The sequence below is a fragment of the Nicotiana sylvestris genome, chromosome 2, assembly GCF_000393655.2.
Source record: "Nicotiana sylvestris chromosome 2, ASM39365v2, whole genome shotgun sequence".
Lineage (NCBI taxonomy): Eukaryota > Viridiplantae > Streptophyta > Magnoliopsida > Solanales > Solanaceae > Nicotiana > Nicotiana sylvestris.
This window is the reverse complement of record NC_091058.1, coordinates 86,562,880-86,582,849: the sequence shown is the minus strand read 5'-3', so window position 1 is coordinate 86,582,849 and position 19,970 is coordinate 86,562,880. Positions and strand designations below refer to the sequence as shown.

The window sequence follows — 19,970 nt, the reverse complement described above, 5'->3', positions numbered from 1 at the left end:
CCGAAGGCGAAGCCGAGCAAGCGACGAGGATGGCGCGAGGCTTGCCTTCTTCTCAACTCTTTAAGAGCTAGAAGAAGAGCAATTGCTTATATACCCATAAAAAACCTCTTCCTCTTCCAATATGGGACAATGTCCCTTTGCTGAGGGAGGGGGAGGGGGGGGGAACTTAAAATTTCACTTAAAAATTTCATTTCCCTCCATTTCTCATTCACCCTCTTTTAAGCATTTAATATACTTAAAACTAAAACCCTAACAATCCCCCATATGAATGGGGAATGACTATATCACGGAAACATGCATGAAAAACTGCGTGAGTCACAAACAAGGATTAATTGCGTCTCGATAAGTAGGTTTCCCTTTGAATTTTCCGTAGTGAACTTATGTCGGATATACTCGGTCAATCGGTAGATTTGATATCTTTGAACCGTCGAACTTTGGTGTATACCTAGACAACCATAAGTCATACAACCAACCCTTAACCGTTTTTGGTTCTCATTGTTGTGTTCGTTTCAGCCATGAACACCGCCTGATTTCATAACTGCGTAGAGAACTGGCCTTACAAAGCTCTCCTTGAAGCGGCTAACACTTCACATTTACATAGGTGATTCCTAAACGTGTCATCCCGTAGACACTATTTGATATACCCCATATCAAATTTAGAAATTATTAAAAAGCCTTAATGCTTTATCCTTTACTTGAACATTGTCTCATCACGAGAATGGACCAAAAATTTAGTTGATAATGTTGAACCGTTATTAATGACTTTGTTTGATCTCTTTGAACCTAGATCTTGGGATCTCCAATTTTCTAGGTAGAGTTACCGCCACTATGACTTGTTCTCGGCCATAGTCCCATTCTCGTTGATAATTTCTCAACTAGCTCTCTAGTTAGGCCTTTTGTAAGTGAATCCGATACATTATCACTTGACTTTACATAATCAATCGTGATAATTCCCTAAAGACTTGTGAAAATTACAAATATGGTAAGTTAATTACCACAAGTGTACGAACTATAATATTTGTGCTTTTTCCTTTTCTTTCTTAAAATAAGTTTTTGCCTTGATAATTTCCTAAAGGAAACTAGAAAAGTAAAGATCATGCCCCTACCCCCTATGATACCCGTCTTAACAAACTTAACTATTCCTTCACTTGTGAAAAATGTCATGTTTAACCCTTATTTGACAGATTCATCAAACGCTATCTTGCATTTTTTTACCACACCAAATAATCGTCCAAAAGAAAATATGTCACGAACCGGATTTCCCACCCTCGAGAGCCGTGATGGCGCCTACTGGTGAAAGTTAGGCAAACCAAATTATTCTAATTACTTAACCTTTTTCAATTTTAAATCACTATCAGTGATGGGTAGATATCATGCAAATAGCGAAAATAATTAAACGGAAGACAAAATCTGACAATTTATCTTAATACAAAACTGCGGAAGTCTAAATACAACTCTACCCGGAATTTGGTGTCACAGCTTCACAGACGGTCTAAGAATACTACAAACAAAATCTAAAAGATAAAATACACTGTTTCTGAAATGAGTAAAGGAAACAAGATAAAGAAAAAGATAGGAGGTGACGCCAAGGCCTGCAGATGTCTGCCGGACTACCCCGTGTCGCCTGTGTGGGCTGAAGACAACACCCTCACTGCAGTCCAAGCACTCCGGTATCAGTATTTGCACACAGTGCAGAGTGTAGTATCAGCACAACCGACCCCATGTGCTGGTAAGTGCCTAGCCTAACCTCGGTGAAGTAGTGACGAGGCTAGGACCAGACTACCAAATAAACCTGTGCAATATAGCGTACAAAAATAATAGGAAGCAGATAACAATGATGGCAACAATGATCAACCAGTGATATAAGTAGCAGGCAACAAGAACACCATAAATGTTTCTCAACAAATAATAAATACAAGTGCAATCAATTTATCAAGTCCTTCAAATATAAATCTTTTGCCTATAAATCTTTCAAGTAATAATCTCTAAGATAATATGCTTTTCAATGAATATATTTTGAATATATTTCCTTTAAATAAATATCTTTCAAATAAGCATCTTTTGAATATAATTCTTTCGAGTAAAGGTCACCTTGTGACGCCTCATTCACTTAACATAAAGTAGAGTACAACTTCCAACCCAATTAGGAAATCAACAAGAAAAGATGAAGTTATTTTTAGAAATCATTTGATAAAGAAGATACCCTTTTCAATTAAAGTACAATATCGAATGAATCATTACCTTTAATACGAGAAATCAATAAATCAAAATATAGTAGAAATTCCTTTTTAGGTAAAGTACAACCTCAAACGGTTTAAGGAAAATTTAGTTAAGAAATCAATTGAGTTAAAAATGTAACAATTGTTGAAATTTGGAGTATTGAACATAAAAAAAGGGGTAAAAACAGAATATCAAGAGAATTATAAAGGAATCAAAATCGAACCACTAACAAAAATAAGGAAAACAAAGGCAGATTTTACTTTCTTTTCACATCTTGTTGCAGGCGTGCAACCCGATCCCATTTCATATATCTCGTGGCAGGCGTGCTACCCGCTCCCATTTCATTATATTTCGTGGCAGGCGTACCACCCGTTCCCATTTCATGTATCTCGTGGTAGGCGTACCACCCGCTCCCATTTCATTATATCTTGTGGTAGGCGTACCACCCGCTCCCGTTTCATTATATCTTGTGGTAGGCGTACCACCCGCTCCCATTTCATTATATATTGTGGTAGGCGTACCACCCGCTCCCATTTCATTATAGGCGTACCACCCGCTCCCAGTTACAAGCCAATAATAATCACAAGGAATCCCGGCAAGGGAACAAGAGCAATATAACAACTTCCCGGCAAGGGAACAATGATATTTCAACAACATCCCGGCAAGGGAACAATAATATCAAACAAAATCCCGGCAAGGGAACAATACTATCAAAACAAACATCCCGGCAAGGGAACAATAATATCAAACAAACATCCCGACAAGGGAACAATGCTGATAATAACATATGAAGCGCAATAAACTGCAACAGAGTCATAACAATTATAATACAAGACTCACGGGAATGCTTGACACCAACGTATAGATACTCGTCACCATGTCTATACGTCGTACTCCACAATTAACATGTAGCAAATAAGACACAACTCCTAATCCCTCAAGCTAAGGTTAGACCAAACACTTACCTCGTTTTGCAACCAATTCAAAATTCCAACAAGCCTTTGCCTCGCGAATTCGTGCCTGAAATTCTCAAATCTAGTCATAAACAATTCGATTCAATCAATAAAAATTATAGGAATTAATTCCATATGAAATTCTACATTTTCCATTAAAAATTCGAAATTGCACTAAAAATTCGCTCGTGGAGCCCACGTCTCTGAACCCGGCAAAAATCATGGAATATGAAACCCCATCCAATCACGAGTCCAACCATACTAATTTTACCAAAATCCGACATCAACTCGGCCCTCAAATCTTCAAATTAAACCAAGAGGGTTTTCAAAAATTTTCCAACTAAAATCACCAATTAAATGTCAAAACTAGTAATAGATTCGGGTAATCTAACTAAAATTAAGTTAATAACACTTTCCCCGTTGTTTTCTCTGAAAATCTCCCGAAAATCGCATCTCCCCGAGCTCCAATTTGGTAAAAATAAAAAATGGGACGAAGTATATAAGTTACCAATATCCCAAGCGGAAGAGGTACACAAGCGTAAGAGATTTTGAAGGAAAAAAAGAAAAGAAAAGAAAAGATAGAGATAGAAAAAAAATAAGGAAAAAATAAAAGTTATAGATCAACTATTTACACAGTGTTGGCATGTAACTATATGAAGATTATCTTGATCGAACCATTAATCATGTCTTCGTATGAAAAAATGCTGCTAAAAAGGATATTTAGGGTACCGACATTGGAGAAACGCTGGTATGGAGAGAATATGAAACTTTTGTTATAATTAAAAGGAGAATGAATCGAAGTCAACTTAATCCTCCACTATCACATTATGGATGGACATTGATTGACAGTAATAAAACTTCAATATATTATCGGTTATCAATTGTCTATGTATTCCCTTAATTAATGAAGAGTTATGACTCTTCGTATAACGTGGTTATTACAACTCTTCGGTGAAAGAACCAATTTGAGGGGAAAAAACAAAAAAAAAAAAAAAGAGAAAAAAGATAAGTATGATTCTTGGCCAAAGACACATGCCACCTCACTTTTCTATTTCTCAATTATATATATATATATATATATATATAGATTAAGAAAATTTAGCGGGGAAAATTTTATTTTCACCCATTATTTGTGTTTTCACATTATCATTTAATACTTCATTATAATTAGTTGATTAATATATCATTTCATCTTATTCTATCAATGATAATTAAAATGATTTGATCGAAATATTTGGTTTGATAAATATTTTCCATCTAACATTTGTGTCTCCACAGTGCAATAATACTAGTATTCTGTTGTCATTCACTGCAACTACTTTACGAAGGAAAAATGTTAATGTCCTTAATAGTATACACAATATGGAGAGCCATCTCTTCCGCTTTGGAATTTCTTTTCTGAATAACCTTATTGGAGCAAAAGCGCCCTTTGCTGGAATAAGTAGGATACTGTCCCGGCACACACAAGTCGCATTCAATTGCGATTTATAAATTGTATTCGTAAATTGCGACTTATAAATCATAGCAGCTGCAATTATAAATAACTCACCTTATAAATAGCATTTATTGCGACTTATAAATTATTTCTTTAATTGCGGCATTCAGTGATTGTAACTTGTAAGTCGTATTCACCGATTGCAATTTTTGAGTCGAATTTGTTAATTGCGTTTTATACACTATCAAGCAGATAAGCTAGAGGAGTGATTATTTCGCTTTGGAAGGGCCGCATTCAACCTATAGCGATTTACAAGTCACGTTCTTCAACTGCGATTTATATTCATCAAATGTATTTGTTACATGAACGTATTCCCATCAAAAGGAATACTACATGTAAATCACATTCATTAAATATGAATTGTAATCACGTATGTCAAGTGACTTAAATAAATGCCAATCGCATTAATCTAATGTGACTTATAAGATAAATGCAGCTTATGCACCACCCCTTTGCTGGATCTACCTCACATCGTTTCTTGAGTCAATGTCAAGTGAGAACTGAATGCTAGAATACTAGTAGTATTATTCATACTAGTATTCCATATAACGTTGGTGTCTGGTGCCAAAGTTTCTCTCATGTCACCGTACCATATTAGATAGTACATGGTTTTGTCTTTGAATATTAAACTCTCAATTGTGAAACTTAATTATGATTTTATCAATCTTATCATGTGTAATGTTGTCATATTGTAATATTGCCTCCATTGTATTTGAAAAGTGCAAATTAAAAACATGGTATATCCAACATAAATTACATGGATAGAGTTAAACTTGATCACTCAAAAAGTTTTGTGGATATTTGTCCTTTTCATTTTTATTTTGATGCTTTAAAGATCATCGAAAATAATAAAGTGAGTGATGAGTTCACATAGTATTAATTAGCCAAATCATTTTATCCAAAGGGAAAAATTTAGCTACGCTGAATTATTAACCTTAAGAGGGTTTTGTCAAACACAAAAGGAATAAAAAAGGCAAGAGCAAACAAATAGGAGTAATTTTTATCACTTAACAATAATAGTTTCTAGTAATTCAATTTTTTTATGAATAAAAATAAGAGTAACAACAGGCCAAAGGAGCGTCTCAAACTCCAATAAACTAGCAGTGATGAAGCTAAACATAGATTCCCTACTGCCTGTTCAATCAGCTGCTCTCCTGAAAATCAGAGATTATTAGGTAAAAAAAGGATATGTGGAGACAATTACGAAAATTTAGCTGCAGTTCCAGTGCGAAAGAGAAGAAATGGGATGCTCTGATCATCGGCGGTGGCCACAACGGCCTTACATCAGCCGCATATCTTGCTCGCTCCGGTCTCTCCGTTGCCGTTCTCGAGAGGCGTCACATCATCGGCGGTGCTGCTGTCACTGAAGAACTCATTCCTGGTTTCAAGTTTTCTCGTTGTAGTTACCTCCAAAGCCTCCTTAGACCCTGCGTTATTAAGTGAGACACCAAATTACTCACTACGAAAATCATTTACTTATGGTAGTCATTTATTTATCGGGAATGTGTTATGATTAATAGAGAATTGGAGCTGAAGAGACATGGATTGAAGCTATTAAAGAGGAACCCTTCATCATTCACGCCTTGTCGTGACGGACGCTATCTTCTGCTTGGTCCTGATAAGGAGCTTAACTACTCTGAGATTTCGAAGTTTTCTAAATCTGATGCAGATGCTTACTCAAGGTTCTGTGTTTTCTTATACTTCAATTAAGGTGGTTTACATTTTAACTTCAATGACAATTTCTGTTAATTTTGTTTGCTGCAATAAAAAAAAAGGGGGAAAAGAGGAGCTTGTGCCTTTTAAGAGTTTGCTTGTTAAATTACCGTGTTTACTAACAAGACAGTTGTACTTTGAACTTTTCATTCAGTTGGAAAAAGCATTGTATTTTGTTAAGGTGATTTAAATGCTACAGGACTAGTAGGAACTAGACTATAAGATGAAGGAGAGAGAGAGAGAGCCAACCATATGATTAACTCATATACATCATTGAGAATGCTTTGGTGAAGCTCATATTACGACTTTGATTGGGAGGATAAGGCCGGGTAGGTTGAGTCCAAATCTCTGGAATAAGGTTCGCTGTCCTTTACATTGAAGTTTAATGTGTCCGTAGTTCTTGAAGCTTTCACCACTACAGATATCCTTGTCGACAAAGATAGCATTAGCAAGATTGACCTACTCAAGACGGAGAACGATAGGGTGCTTCCTATGCTAACTTAAAGGCCAGAAATGAATAAATTCCCTGCCGAAATTTTCAGGCATGGGACTAGAGGATAATTTAGGAATTTGAGGGTTGGGCTTGCTTAGCACCCTAAAGATTGTACAGGAATTCATATATTAGTTCTTCTTGCTTACCATTGTATCTATTATTATCATATTCCAAATATTGAGTTACCAAGTGTCACCTAATTATAGGTATGAGAGTCAACTAGACAAGTTCTGCGAATTTTTGGACCCGCTTCTGGATTCGTCTACACCGGAAACTCTACAAGGCTCTTCACATCTCAATACTCGTATGAAGCACAAATTGCAAAATTCAGCATTTTGGGCTAATTGTCTACGTCGAGCACTCCACTTGGGACAAAAGGATCTAGTGTAAGATGTTCTAGATGGTCATGTTTGTCTAATTTCACAGAACTTATTGTGTCATCAGTTGGACAGTCTAGGACAACATCTACTGTAAAATAGTATGAAGTCTTGGCTTCAACTGTCATAGTCCATCCTTGTTAACTTGTTTCAGCTGAACTTTTCAGGGATTTGATGGACCTTTTATTCGCCCCAGCTTCGAAGGTTCTGAATAACTGGTTTGAGGTTGTTACATCTGTTTACTTTTTTCTTTTATTTATCTTTTACTCATTCTATCAGTCTTCATAAAATTATTCTGTCTGATGTGTAAATTTGTCTAGTCCTGGGCAGCTAAATGTGTTAGATTAGTGTGGTTTTGTAAATATTTACTTTATTGATTAATAAAGTTGTTTAATTACCCAAAAAAAAAGATGTGTAAATTTGTCTAAAGGTTCAAGATTGTTACCCAATCTATGCTTTATCATTAATTTTGTCTGAGTATTCTTTTGTCCTTAGGTAGTGTGAGAATCCTTTGATGAGTGTATTCTAAATTGGGCTTCTAATTTTGAAGGCTAGTTGTTATTGTAGTATAATCTTTTCTCTTGGTTTGCATCTCCAAGCTTTTCCATTTCAATTGTCTCCTTTATCATTTTGGTTTTTGGCACACATGTCTTACACTAGATCAGAAGTAGCTCAATTTGCCCTTAATGGAGATGGAAAGGATGTTTTTAATAAATTTTCGTGACGGTAGTGTCCGGGCCAGCTTGCACGTACCTCGACTATCCCATTAGGTACATGCTACCTCTCACCATCACAAGTACAAGATAACTCTGCTTACCAATGTTTAGACAGATAAGAAGAAATTACCTAGTATTTTTGTCTCAGCTGAAATTTCAACACTGGTTTCCAAGGTTTACACCCACTTTATTGACCATTAGATTACCCTTGTGGGTGCTTGTTGCAATATCTTGTTACTCTTGTCTTCTTTGTCAACTGATATTCATTTATTCTTTCCTCAATCGACTATTAATGTCTTCTTCAACCAGGTGAAATGTGTTGTAGGGGGCTGGGGCGTAGGAGCATGAATGATATGTCTCATTAACATTTGACATAAAATTTTCCAAGTTCGAGATAAACAAAATCTTTGGAATGAACAAGAATTTCAATGTATAAGAATCACTTTCTTCTACTGTATGTAGTAATTAATTGTCTTGATGTACTGGAAGCTGCTACTGCATGTGATCGTGCTGTGTAATTCTTGTTATGAAGTGTGTTCTTTTAAAGATTGAGAAATTGTCACATGCAAAATATATTTTGAAGAATTCTCTTACCTCTTACTCTCCTCTCCTAGTATCACTAGCTTACTAATTGCTTGACTGAAATATCACAGACTGATGTTCTGAAAGCAACTCTTGCAACTGATGCAGTGATAGGGACTACGGTAAGCTTTTTTGGCTTGTGTTGTTCTCAAAATGTATCCAATTATGCATGGAGGTGCAGTCAATTGCTATGTGCATGGCTTGCATATATAAGGAGTAGTAATGTATATCTTGGATCTAAGTTGCGAGAACCAACAATATGATTGGGCATTTCAGAAAAGTAAAAGTTTAGCTATTATCCGTACGATCTATTTAGTGACAACGATTGAGTGACTTAAGTGAAATATGTGCTTAGTCATGGGATTATGTAAATTCATGTCTTTGCCGCAAATATTGGTGGTTTCACGTGGCCATGGTTTCAGAAATTTCTTTTCAGCTATACTTATATGCATATATCCACCATGTCTTTTACAAGTTTTTTTCCATCTGCATGAAGTAGGAGGCTTGAGTATCTCTTGGACCAATCTGCAACTTTTACTGAGAACACTGTAGGATTACTGAGAACACTGTAGGAACACTGTGATACAAGTTCTTTTGTATCATAAGTCGGCAAGGAAAAAAACAGATTACCTTAATCTTCCCTCAGGCTTGTCATTCTTCACATTCTCGTCAATTTAGTGTATGCCAGCTGTGTCGTGGCCAATTTCTGATTCAAGGAAATTCTGATTAATATTCATTATCTTGTTAGTTTCAGTCTGCTTCGTACTTACTCCTCTCTCTCTTTTTCTTTTTCGTCTGTTAACTAAAATATTCATAGGCAAGTGTCCATACACCTGGAAGTGGATATGTGTTGCTACATCACGTGATGGGAGAATCTGATGGTGATCGTGGTATTTGGTCGTACGTATACAACATAGATGCAGGATTAGCTTTCTGCAAATTTTTATATCTGCATTTTTCAAGAATCATTTATTCCATTTATCTGAAGGATTCTGCTTCTGAGTAGTTGCTTTAAAGCTCCAATTATGTGATGAAATATACATCGAATTAACAAAAGTTCTGTTTCATTTGCTTTCTTGTGAAGAATGGATCTTTTCTTTGTTTTCATTCTTTTTTAAATCTGAGACCCTTTACTAACTGTCAGGCTTTTCAATGTTCTACTTTAGTCACACTAGCAGATGATTACATCTAATGAATTTTGCTAGTTGCTGTAGCTTATGAAAAAGCATTAAACTGGTCTTTCTCTTTTCCTTTTTGTGGTGCCCATTTAGTGCACTATACTTGGGTCCCTCTTTTCCATCAACTTCCTTATATCCCCAAGAAGAAGGCTTTATCTGAGCCCACATATTTGAACTAATGCTCCGTGCATTTTGACCATTTAGAGCGATGGTACATGTTCTCTTCTTCCCTCAAAAGCTTAATTAAATTACACTCAAAATATTTGACGTGATGCTGTTTTGTTTCAAATCCTGAATTGCCTTTCTAAGACAAACTGGGTGGTTTTATCATGTTGTCCTCTCTTAGCGAGTAAAATAAATGTTTTACGGCTGCTGTTACATGTAGGTATGTCGAAGGGGGAATGGGCTCGGTGTCAATGGCTATAGCTGCTGCTGCAAAGGAGGCTGGTGCAACCATATTGACAAATGCTGAAGTATGCTTTCACCCTGTTATGCGTTCACTGCTAAGAGTTTTGAGTATCTGACATGCATGAAGATGCTTTTCCAGTAAATTTGCTTTATTATTATTTTTGGGGTTTGATTTCTTTGCTTTTTGTTATTTCTAATTTGAATCTTGGGAAGTTATATGTGAATCATCGACTTATATATCTTTTATGGCGTAAATACTGGTCTCTTTCCCCTGACCTTTTTGTTATATATTAGTGAAAGTTCAGTATGATTGAAGGCATATGGCAGATTCTCTGAGCAATTGTGACTAGTTCTTTCCTCTATCTCGTTTTTAAATAAAAACAAACGAAAATTCATTAAATTATATTTTAGTTGCTGTTCCTAAAACCCCCTTGACTTCTTTTTGAAAAATCCCATTTAGTCCCCTTCCACGTGTAATTTACCCTAACATGTGAAGTAAATACTGTGAAATGAGCCATGTGCCATGCACGCTAAGCCTAGTATTTAAGTGGAGAAGGGTGTAGGGACAGACATTATCCCCGAGTTTCAAACGCTGCGGTTGGTCCTAAGTGTTGGCTCCAGATGGATTTATTAGTCATTCAAAAAAAAAAAAACACACACACACTAGAAGAAATGTAGATGCATCTTGCAGCTGCTAAAGGACATGATATGTCTAGCATCAGTAGAAGGTGGCGAAGCCAGGAATTTAATCAAGGGTGTTTAAACTTGAAAGAAGTGAAAAAAATCTCCGAAAAAGAGTGTTCAATATATGTTATATACCTCAAAAATGTAATATTTACCTATATACGCAGTGTAATTTTCCTACGAAGGGTGGTCAACAACATATAGCTTCGCCCATGGGCCTTTATATGAGAGACTTGTGATTCCTAAGTTCTCAACGGCCAACTTTGGTAAACCTTCATCAACCCACTTTGTCAGTAAATCCTTCTTCTGCCAGTAATTTTCTGTTTGGTGCTGTGACGTCAATTCTATCAACTTTTTACTTTGCTGTTAGCTTCTGGGTGTAATTCATCGGATTTTAGGGTTCTTCTAATATTTTGATTTCTATCTTCTAAATAGCCTTAGAAAGATTAAAAAGATGCTTATCTATTAACTATATAACTTTTAATGACATTGATTATTTATCTTGAATATGAAGAGAATATGTATGATCACACATCTAGGTTCATTGAACTTGAGTGATAAAATATTATAGAATATTTTATGACATGTTCAGGAATTATGTATGTAATTGTAAACACAGAGAATGATTACCTACCATATTCTATGTAGCCTAGAATGATTACCTACTATATTCTATGTAGCCTAAGACTCATATATAAGGAACACAACTTGTGCATTATTAATGTATCAAGTTGATAATTAGTTTTCTCTTATTTTCACAATTTACAAATACCATCTCTTTTCTATGTAGCCTAGAATGATTACCTACCATATTCTATGTAGCCGAAGACTCATATATAAGGAGCACGACTTCTACATTATTAATTTATCAAGTTAATAATTAGTTTCTCTTATTTTCACAGTTCACAAATACCATCTCTTTGGTCTTTGCCTTGATTGTATTTGAAGTTATTTCTTTTGAAGAAAATTGTCTGTTGTCCATGTAGGTCTCAAAATTGATGATTGAAGACACCGGCAGAGTTCATGGGGTTAGTTACACCAAGTTGTGTTTCCAATTTTTTACTTTTTTTCTAGGTCAAAGCTGATCTTGATGTTGCAAATTGGATGGAATTCTTTAGGTGATGCTGGAAGATGGAACCATATTGCATTCTTCTGTTGTTTTATCCAATGCAACGCCGTTCAAAACTTTCATGGTAAAATGTTGTTCCTCTTCTTTAGTTTCAAGGAATTTAGCAACAGTGGATACTATTACGAAAACATCAGAGAAAAAGGATCCTATTTTATCTCTGACTATGCTTCTCCCACAACCCAGGATCTTGTGCCAGATGATGTGCTTCCTCATGATTTTCATAATGCTATCAAGTGCTCTGATTATCGATCTGTAAGCTTGCATATGAAGTATTATTATTCAGTGATTATTCTAAGACTCGGTTGTTATGTTTTCTTTCTTATCAATGTAATATTTGAGCAATTCAAGTGTCATTGCATTTATCATCTACCGTCTAAAACGGTTCATCCTATGCCACGTATCTTGTTAAATACACATATTTATCAAACAAATCTTGAAAATTGAATTCAGCATAGACATAACAGGTTCTGACCATGTAGATAAGAGTGTAGTTATGCCGTGCTTACATGTTGAAATGATGGTTTCAAACCATTCTTCTTTCCTGTTCTTTTTTCTTTTCATTTTCTTTTCACTGATATTGGTTTCACAACTACTTAAATCTAAGGGATTCCTGATTGAAGGATCTCAGAGTTGTTTTCTTTTTTAGTCATTATTCATTTCTTTCTCTTACAAGTTTTTGGTGATGAGTCCTGCTATAGTGTTCAGAGATTTAATTCACTGGCATCAAATTCCTAGTGCATATTTGCTTTCTTTTCTCTCTTATATAAGCTTTTTAGACTTAGGTGTAGTGACTTCTTTGTACCACATGTTGTTTTCTGAAACTTCCATTCCAAACTGTGATTCATATGATTTTTGGCACCTGGATTCATCAGGAGCCTCCTATCGCCCTTCACTTTTTAAACTAAGCTAGAACGCTGGTCCGATGCATGACATATTTCATGACCATTTCTTTTTTGCAACTTTACTTCATGCCCATCTTCCTCATAGCAGTAGTTTATTAATTTTGATCTCTTCTTTATGGATTGGTAAAGTAAAAAATATTACTTTTGATCTGTTGCTTCACCTTTTTTCCCTCTGTGGCTTTCCTTGATAGTTATCTTCATCAATATTTTTGAAATGAAGTTATCTTCATCAATGTTGACATTTTAACTTTCAGTTTCCTTTTTTTCTCCCAAACCACAAGGACCTGTCTTAACTGTTCTTTCAGTAATTAGTCCTACTACAGCAATTCAGCTGTCCATGCTGGCACATCTTAAATTTTCAGCTTCGGCCTGCACTCTAAACTGACATAGATTTCTAACTTTTTATAATTTAGGGACCAACTAGAAATTTGCATTTATTTTTAGGGCAGATCTTTCCAGTTTGATATGACCTTAAGCGAAGCATTGTTAGAGAGATGCCTGATGGTCATGTACGTGTAGTAGAAGTTCCTAACTTAAAACTCTATTTCCTTGTAAGGGTCATGTCCGAGTCTGTTTACTCCTTTTGCATAAATGGCTCAATCGTGAAAGTCTTAGGTTGATTCATTTGTAAAATTCCACTTGCTCTACAAAAAGTTTTATGATTGATTAATGACTTAGGCCTTAAACATTACGTGATGAAGTTTCATCTGTTGTTGTGGTCATTATATTGGACAATGTTGCATGCTTTGGTTGTTAATATTGTGTACTGAAATTTTAGGAGGTCATTGATTTCTGGAACAGACTACTACTAGAATCAATTGGCTGTTAACAGAGTGCCACAATTTTCAAAGCTGCAATTTAGGCTAAACATTGCAGGTTTTGGTTGTTAATCTTTTTTACCTATAATTTTAAGGGATCATTGTTTACTGGAACAGGCTACTACTAAAATCAATTTGGCCGTTGACAGATTACCACAGTTCCAGTGCTGCAATTTAAGTCATCCAGATGCTGGTCCACAGCATAATGGTACCATTCACATAGGACCAGAAAGGTATTCACTTTGATGTCAAATAGGGAAAAAATATCATTAGAAACAACAGACTGTAACATGCAGGACATACAAGAAGAGGCTACACTTGTTCATTAAATGAGCAAAAGCTGCAAAGCTTACTTCCATGTCAAATAGGGGGGAAATTGTCACGACCCAATCCCCGAACCCGGTCGTGATGGCGCCTCTCGTAAAGACAAGGCCAACCAGGCCAAAACGGAATACTTCTTTTAAATAGTTAATCATCATAACAGTAATAACATATAATATAATACTCATAAATTGCAGAATTTTAACGTTAACAACAGCAGGAACCATCCCGACACAGCCCAAACCGGGGTGTCACAAGTCATGAGCTACTACAGAATCTGCTATAGGTCTACAAAGTACGGAATCTGATACAACAGTCTGGAGAAAACATACATGATAGAGGGTAAGAGGGACAAGGGGCTGCGGACGTCAACAGCTACCTCGTAACTCCAAATCACTGCCTAGCCTGGACGGAATCAGCGCTCAGGTGCGGACTCTACTATACCTGAATCTGCACACACGGTGCAGGGAGTAATGTGAGTACTCCGACTCAGTGAGTAACAATTATAAATAATGGCTGAAAGTATGAAAACACGTAAAGACACAAAGCAATTCCATATTAAGCAGTAAAATCACTTAAAGCAGTAAATCAGTGAAGAATCAAATGATATTCCTTTTTAAAACAAGTAAAACAGGTAATTTAACAGGTAAATAACAAGTAGAAATCCGCCCTCGGGCACAGTATCAATCGCTCAGCATAGTATCAGCCAATCGGGCTCACTCTCAGTACAGTATCAGCCCCTCGGGCTCACTCTCGGAATAGTATCAGCCCCTCGGGCTACCTCACAATCACTCATATCAGCCCCTCGGGCATAGCATCAATTATCATAATGGGTACCCGCGCTCACTGTGGGCGTGCAGACTCCGGAGGGGCCCCTTACGGCCCAAGCGCTATATCAAGCCACCTCGTGGCATCATCACTCGGTATTCGGCCTCACATCACTCAAGCCACCTCGTGGCATATAAAGTATCTCAGGCCCTCGGCCTCATATCACTCGGCATATCCTCACATATGGCCCTCGGCCTCACTCAGTCCAAAATCATCACAAGCCCCTTGGGCATTAGTAAAACAGTAGTTCTCAGCCCAAAACATGATGTAGAAATATCATTTAAGTTTCAAATCTGAGCAAAAGTGGCTGAGTTTGTAAAACAGTAGATATCAATAGGACTGAGTTCAAATAATAAGTCAAGCAGTGAGGAGAACAGTGATAAAAATCCCCGAAGGGTTCAAATAGTTGGCACGAAGCCCAAATATGGCAATCAGCCCAAATCATGATGATAACAAATGAATTTCAGTCAAATATTCGGTAAAATCATCAATCGGGATGGACCAACTCAATCCCCAGTAGTGAAAGACCCCACGCTCATCATCCAGCGCGTATCTTGCCTCAATATAGCACTACGTTGTGCAATCCGGGGTTTCAAACCCTCAGGACATCATTTACAACCATTACTCACCTCGAACTGGCTAATTCTCTAGCTCGCGACACCTTTGCCCCTCGAATTGGCCTCCACGCGCGTCGAATCTATCCAAAATCAGAACGAATACGTCACAATATGCTAAGGGAACAAAGCCCAAGCGAAAACATTCGAAAAATATCAAAAATCTCGAAATTAGCAAAACCCGAGCCCCGGGCCCACATCTCGGAATCGGGTAAAATTTACATTTTCAGAATCCTCATACCCTCACGAGTCTAACCATACCAAAATTATCCAATTCCGATACCATTTGGTCCTTCAAATCATCATTTTACATTTTTGAAAGGTTTCACAATTTTCTTCCCAAATTCCATCTCAAATCACGAATTAAATGATGAATTCAGTGATAGATTCATGTATTCTAGCCAAATCTGAGTTAAAATCACTTACCCCGATGAATTTCTTGAAAAACCTTCGAAAAATCGCCAAAATCCGAGCTCTCTAGGTTAAAATATTAAATAAAACCCAAGACCTCGTATTTATAGGTACCCCTCAGGTTTCAGCTACCGCGGCCGCGCCCGCTTTTGTGCGGTCCGCACAGCACTCAACGCGGGCGCACTTATTTTTGTGCGGACCGCGTGAATGAGTTTCGGGGCCTGCAACCCCTGTAGACCTGCTACAGCTATGATTTTTGCACTAAAACATCCCGGAACCTACCCGGAACTCCCAGAACTTCGAACCAATTGCACCAACACATCCCATGACATCGTTCAAACTTGCTCAAAACTTCGGAACGCTCACAACAACATCAAATCACCAATTTAACATAGGATTCAAGCCTAAGAACTCTTAAATTATGCTTTCGATCAAAAGGTCTATCAAATCTCGTCCGAATGGCCTGAAATTTTGCACACATCCCAAATGACAAAAATGAAGCTACTGCAACTCTCGGAATTCTATTCCGACCCCAATATCAAAATCTCGCCTATCAACCGGAATTTGCCGAAATGTCAATTTTGCCAATTCAAGCCTAAATCTTCTCTACAACTCCAAAACCCATTCCGATCGCGCTCCTAGGTCACAAATCACCTCCCGAAGCTAACTGATCCATCGGAACTCACTTCCGAGCCTTCTAACACATAAGTCAACACCCGGTTGACTTTTTCCAACTTAAGCCTTCTTAAAAGAGGCTAAGTGTCTCATTTCTTACCAAATCCTCTCCGAACTCGAACTAATCAACTCGATCACATAAAACACGGATAACGAAGCGTAAAGAAGCTGAAATGGGGGAAACAGAGTGGTAACTCATGAGACGACTGACCGGGTCGTCACAGAAATATCTTACTCTGAAAAGTTAAATCTGATACCAATGATCTTTGAGTTTATTAAACACATAATAAGAAGGTTTGCCCACAACCCTTTTTCTGTCATTGACATTGGTCAGATTATTATTGGTATCATCATTCTTGCAATTCCTGTATTTTGTAAAATTGAGCTTTCAACTGTGATTTTATTTGGAAGATAACTGTATAATTGTGATGCTTTTAGTATGGAAGAGATGCACATTGCTGCCCAGGATGCTGAAAATGGCTTACCATCTCGCCGGCCCATAATTGAGATGACAATTCCTACTGTCTTTGACAAGACAATCTCTCCATCAGGTACTCAAGTTTGCTTCCTCAGCACGGCCTTTTCGAAGGAAATGAGCTAACACAGTTTGAGGGGTTAAAATGCATGGTTCTAGAACCACATAGGAGTGTTAGTCTATTTCCTCAGTACAGGGAGGCAGAATGCTAAATGTGCAAATGTGAAGGAGTAAAATGCAATAAATCCATATAATTATGATATTCACATTCAACAGAATAATAGAAGTCTTGTTTCTTTTATATCCTTGTGGTTTTCGATCAACGCTAGAACTTACAGATATTCACATTATTTTACCTAGGAAAACATGTGATTGGTTTATTCATCCAGTACACACCTTATAAACCATCTGATGGCAGCTGGGAAAATCCTGCATATAGAGTTAAGTATCTCTGAAGAGTTGTTATAGTATCTTTCTTGATAGTTTTTAATCATCTTCACTTATAATTCTGATACCTTCCATAATCATTCTTGAACTTCTAGATCCAACCTGATTGCATTTTTGTGCATCACATATTTCATGTGTGTGATATTAAAAGAACTTTTTTTTTCTCTAGGAATCATTTGCCCAGAGATGCTTTAGCATGATAGATGAATATGCTCCTGGATTTAGCTCATCAATTATTGGGTATGATATGTTGACTCCTCCAGATCTTGAAAGAGAAATTGGTTTGACAGGTGCGCCACTGCTATCCCTTCAGTTATACTTTTTCTACTCCTTCCCCCTGGAGAAAGAACCATATCTAAATGTGATGTCCTTCATTAATGGCTGTTTGATAAGTTGGAGATTGACACGTGTCAATGAACGATGAAAGGCATGTTCAGTTTTTAGAGTATTACGTTCTCTGAATCATATGCAAAATTCAAGTTATCCTCATGTCATAGCTTGAAGGTTTTGGATGGTCCCTATATATTTGTTAAGCTTGCTGAAATTGTACCATCGAGCACTAATATTCTATGCTATGATTTTGAAATTATCAAAATTGTACATTTGTTTTGTTGAACATCAAAATTGTTGAATAGATAAATTGAACATTCTAGCCAATGCACTAGAGAAGGATAGACTGTTAAAAGTTTCTTATTAAACAGCTAATTGTTGAGTATTTCCAATTCTCAGCGCTAAGTGAAGTTTGAATGACTTAATATTTGTATAGCATTTTAATGGCACTTTAGTGAGTCATTCTCCTTCTACCAATAGCATACTCAGGATTTTTTGTAAGCGGTGTCAACATTTGAGTAATTTTTCAAACTTGGGGTTTTAAGGCTGCTTCAGTAGAATCAGCACACACCATTCCAGTATGGTTTCAAACATACAGTTTCTTTAATGAAAGCATTAGATGAAAGACACCTAAAATCGATAAAAGACAGAATATAATACAAAGAAAAAACGTTACACGTATTGATGTTAAAGATGTTTATTTACATCAATTGAATTAGGAACAGATTCTAACTCAATTGGTTTTGTTGCTCCTTATTTGGTAGTTACGCTAACTAAATCAGTGAGGCTCTAACCCTCACCTCCAAGAGGGAGATGAGTGAGGCTCTAACCCTCACCTCCAAGAGGGAGATGAGACACTTTACCAATGAACCCTTCTATTAAAAGTGGTGCCATTTTTTATATTTGTACCTAATATTTTCATTTTGCTTGTTATCCAGCAATTTTTTTGACAGAGCGGTGTCCCAGACACTGCTTGGGGCAAGGTAAATCCGCCCCTGCCGTCCACATTATCTAACATGTTTAATACATACTATTTTTAAACTTCTGTGCTACAGGCCTTAAATGGGTTTCGATGTGAGTGCAAAATCTGTTTACTGAATAACAATGTGCGGCAGAATAAAACATCTCCACAAAGGCATTCCACTCCTGTTACCTTTAAGCAGCAGCAATGTTATGTTGCGAACTTATTGTAGTTCTGCAACTGTACTAAAGTTAATATCTGGCACTTAGGATTTCAATCATGTTCATAGTTTTATCTTCCTGTCATCTAACGTTATAAGTACTAGCACACTACAAGATCTAGGAAGATAATACGAAAACCTGATGTTTTGGTTTATCCGAGTCTAGTTTAAGAAATCTTTGGATTCGTCTGGTTATGAGAGGAAACGATTATAGGCTGGAGCATTCTTTATCATGCCTGCAAATTAATATAGGAAATGCTGATGGGTTCTGTTATATCTTTACAGGAGGCAATATATTCCATGGATCCATGGGATTAGATTCTTTGTTTTTAATGCGGCCGGTGAAAGGATGGTAACGGTTTTGAACAGCTTTTGACATTAGTCCTTGAAGGTCTCAAGTCCATAAAATAATGGTTTTTGCTATTATCTGAACGTTGAAATGCAGGTCAAATTATCGGACTCCAGTTGAAGGTCTATACCTGTGTGGCAGCGGGGCACATCCTGGTGGCGGAGTAATGGGCGCCCCAGGACGCAATGCTGCGCATGTTGTCATTGAAGACTTAAAGAAATCATGAAGCTGCTGGTGATGGAGTAATGGGCGCCCCGGCAGGAACATTGTTTCCTGTTGTGAATTTTTGGCGAGTTACATCAGTTAAATATTATTGACAAATTTTCAGCAGAGCCAACTCTCAAGCCAAAAGTGAACTGGTGTTCATCCTATTGTCCGTCAAATATTTCACTAATACTTTGACTACTTTGAATTCCTGTGTGTTTAGAGCCAAATGGGAACTACACAGAGAATTTGCTTTCACTGTCTAACCACATTTGCTTTATTTAATCATATTCTCATAAATAACTCTCTTTTCTTTAAAGAGAGGTGTGTTCCTTTTGGTCGTCATTTCCGAGCATCTTTTGCTTGCTACATATTTCATGATTAAAAAATTACTAAATTGTTATGAAATATAACTCAAAGTAACAATATGGAACAAGGAAATAAAAGCAATTTAGTAAAACATGAAT

The 19,970-nt window shown here is 36.8% G+C and overlaps 1 protein-coding gene across 1 annotated transcript; it reads left to right on the top strand.

The window, feature by feature from the left end:
- Positions 1-5,715: 5,715 nt before the first annotated feature.
- Positions 5,716-19,848, top strand: LOC104223228 (uncharacterized). Its single transcript, XM_009774611.2, has 16 exons — positions 5,716-6,107; positions 6,189-6,350; positions 7,081-7,260; positions 7,419-7,476; positions 8,621-8,671; positions 9,367-9,449; positions 10,113-10,200; positions 11,806-11,847; positions 11,938-12,012; positions 12,132-12,200; positions 13,786-13,901; positions 16,956-17,068; positions 17,353-17,432; positions 17,609-17,729; positions 19,236-19,302; positions 19,396-19,848. The coding sequence occupies exons 1-16, from the start codon at positions 5,857-5,859 to the stop codon at positions 19,523-19,525; spliced, it is 1,686 nt and encodes a 561-aa protein (XP_009772913.1). The 5' UTR covers positions 5,716-5,856; the 3' UTR covers positions 19,526-19,848.
- The last annotated feature ends 122 nt before the right edge of the window (positions 19,849-19,970 follow it).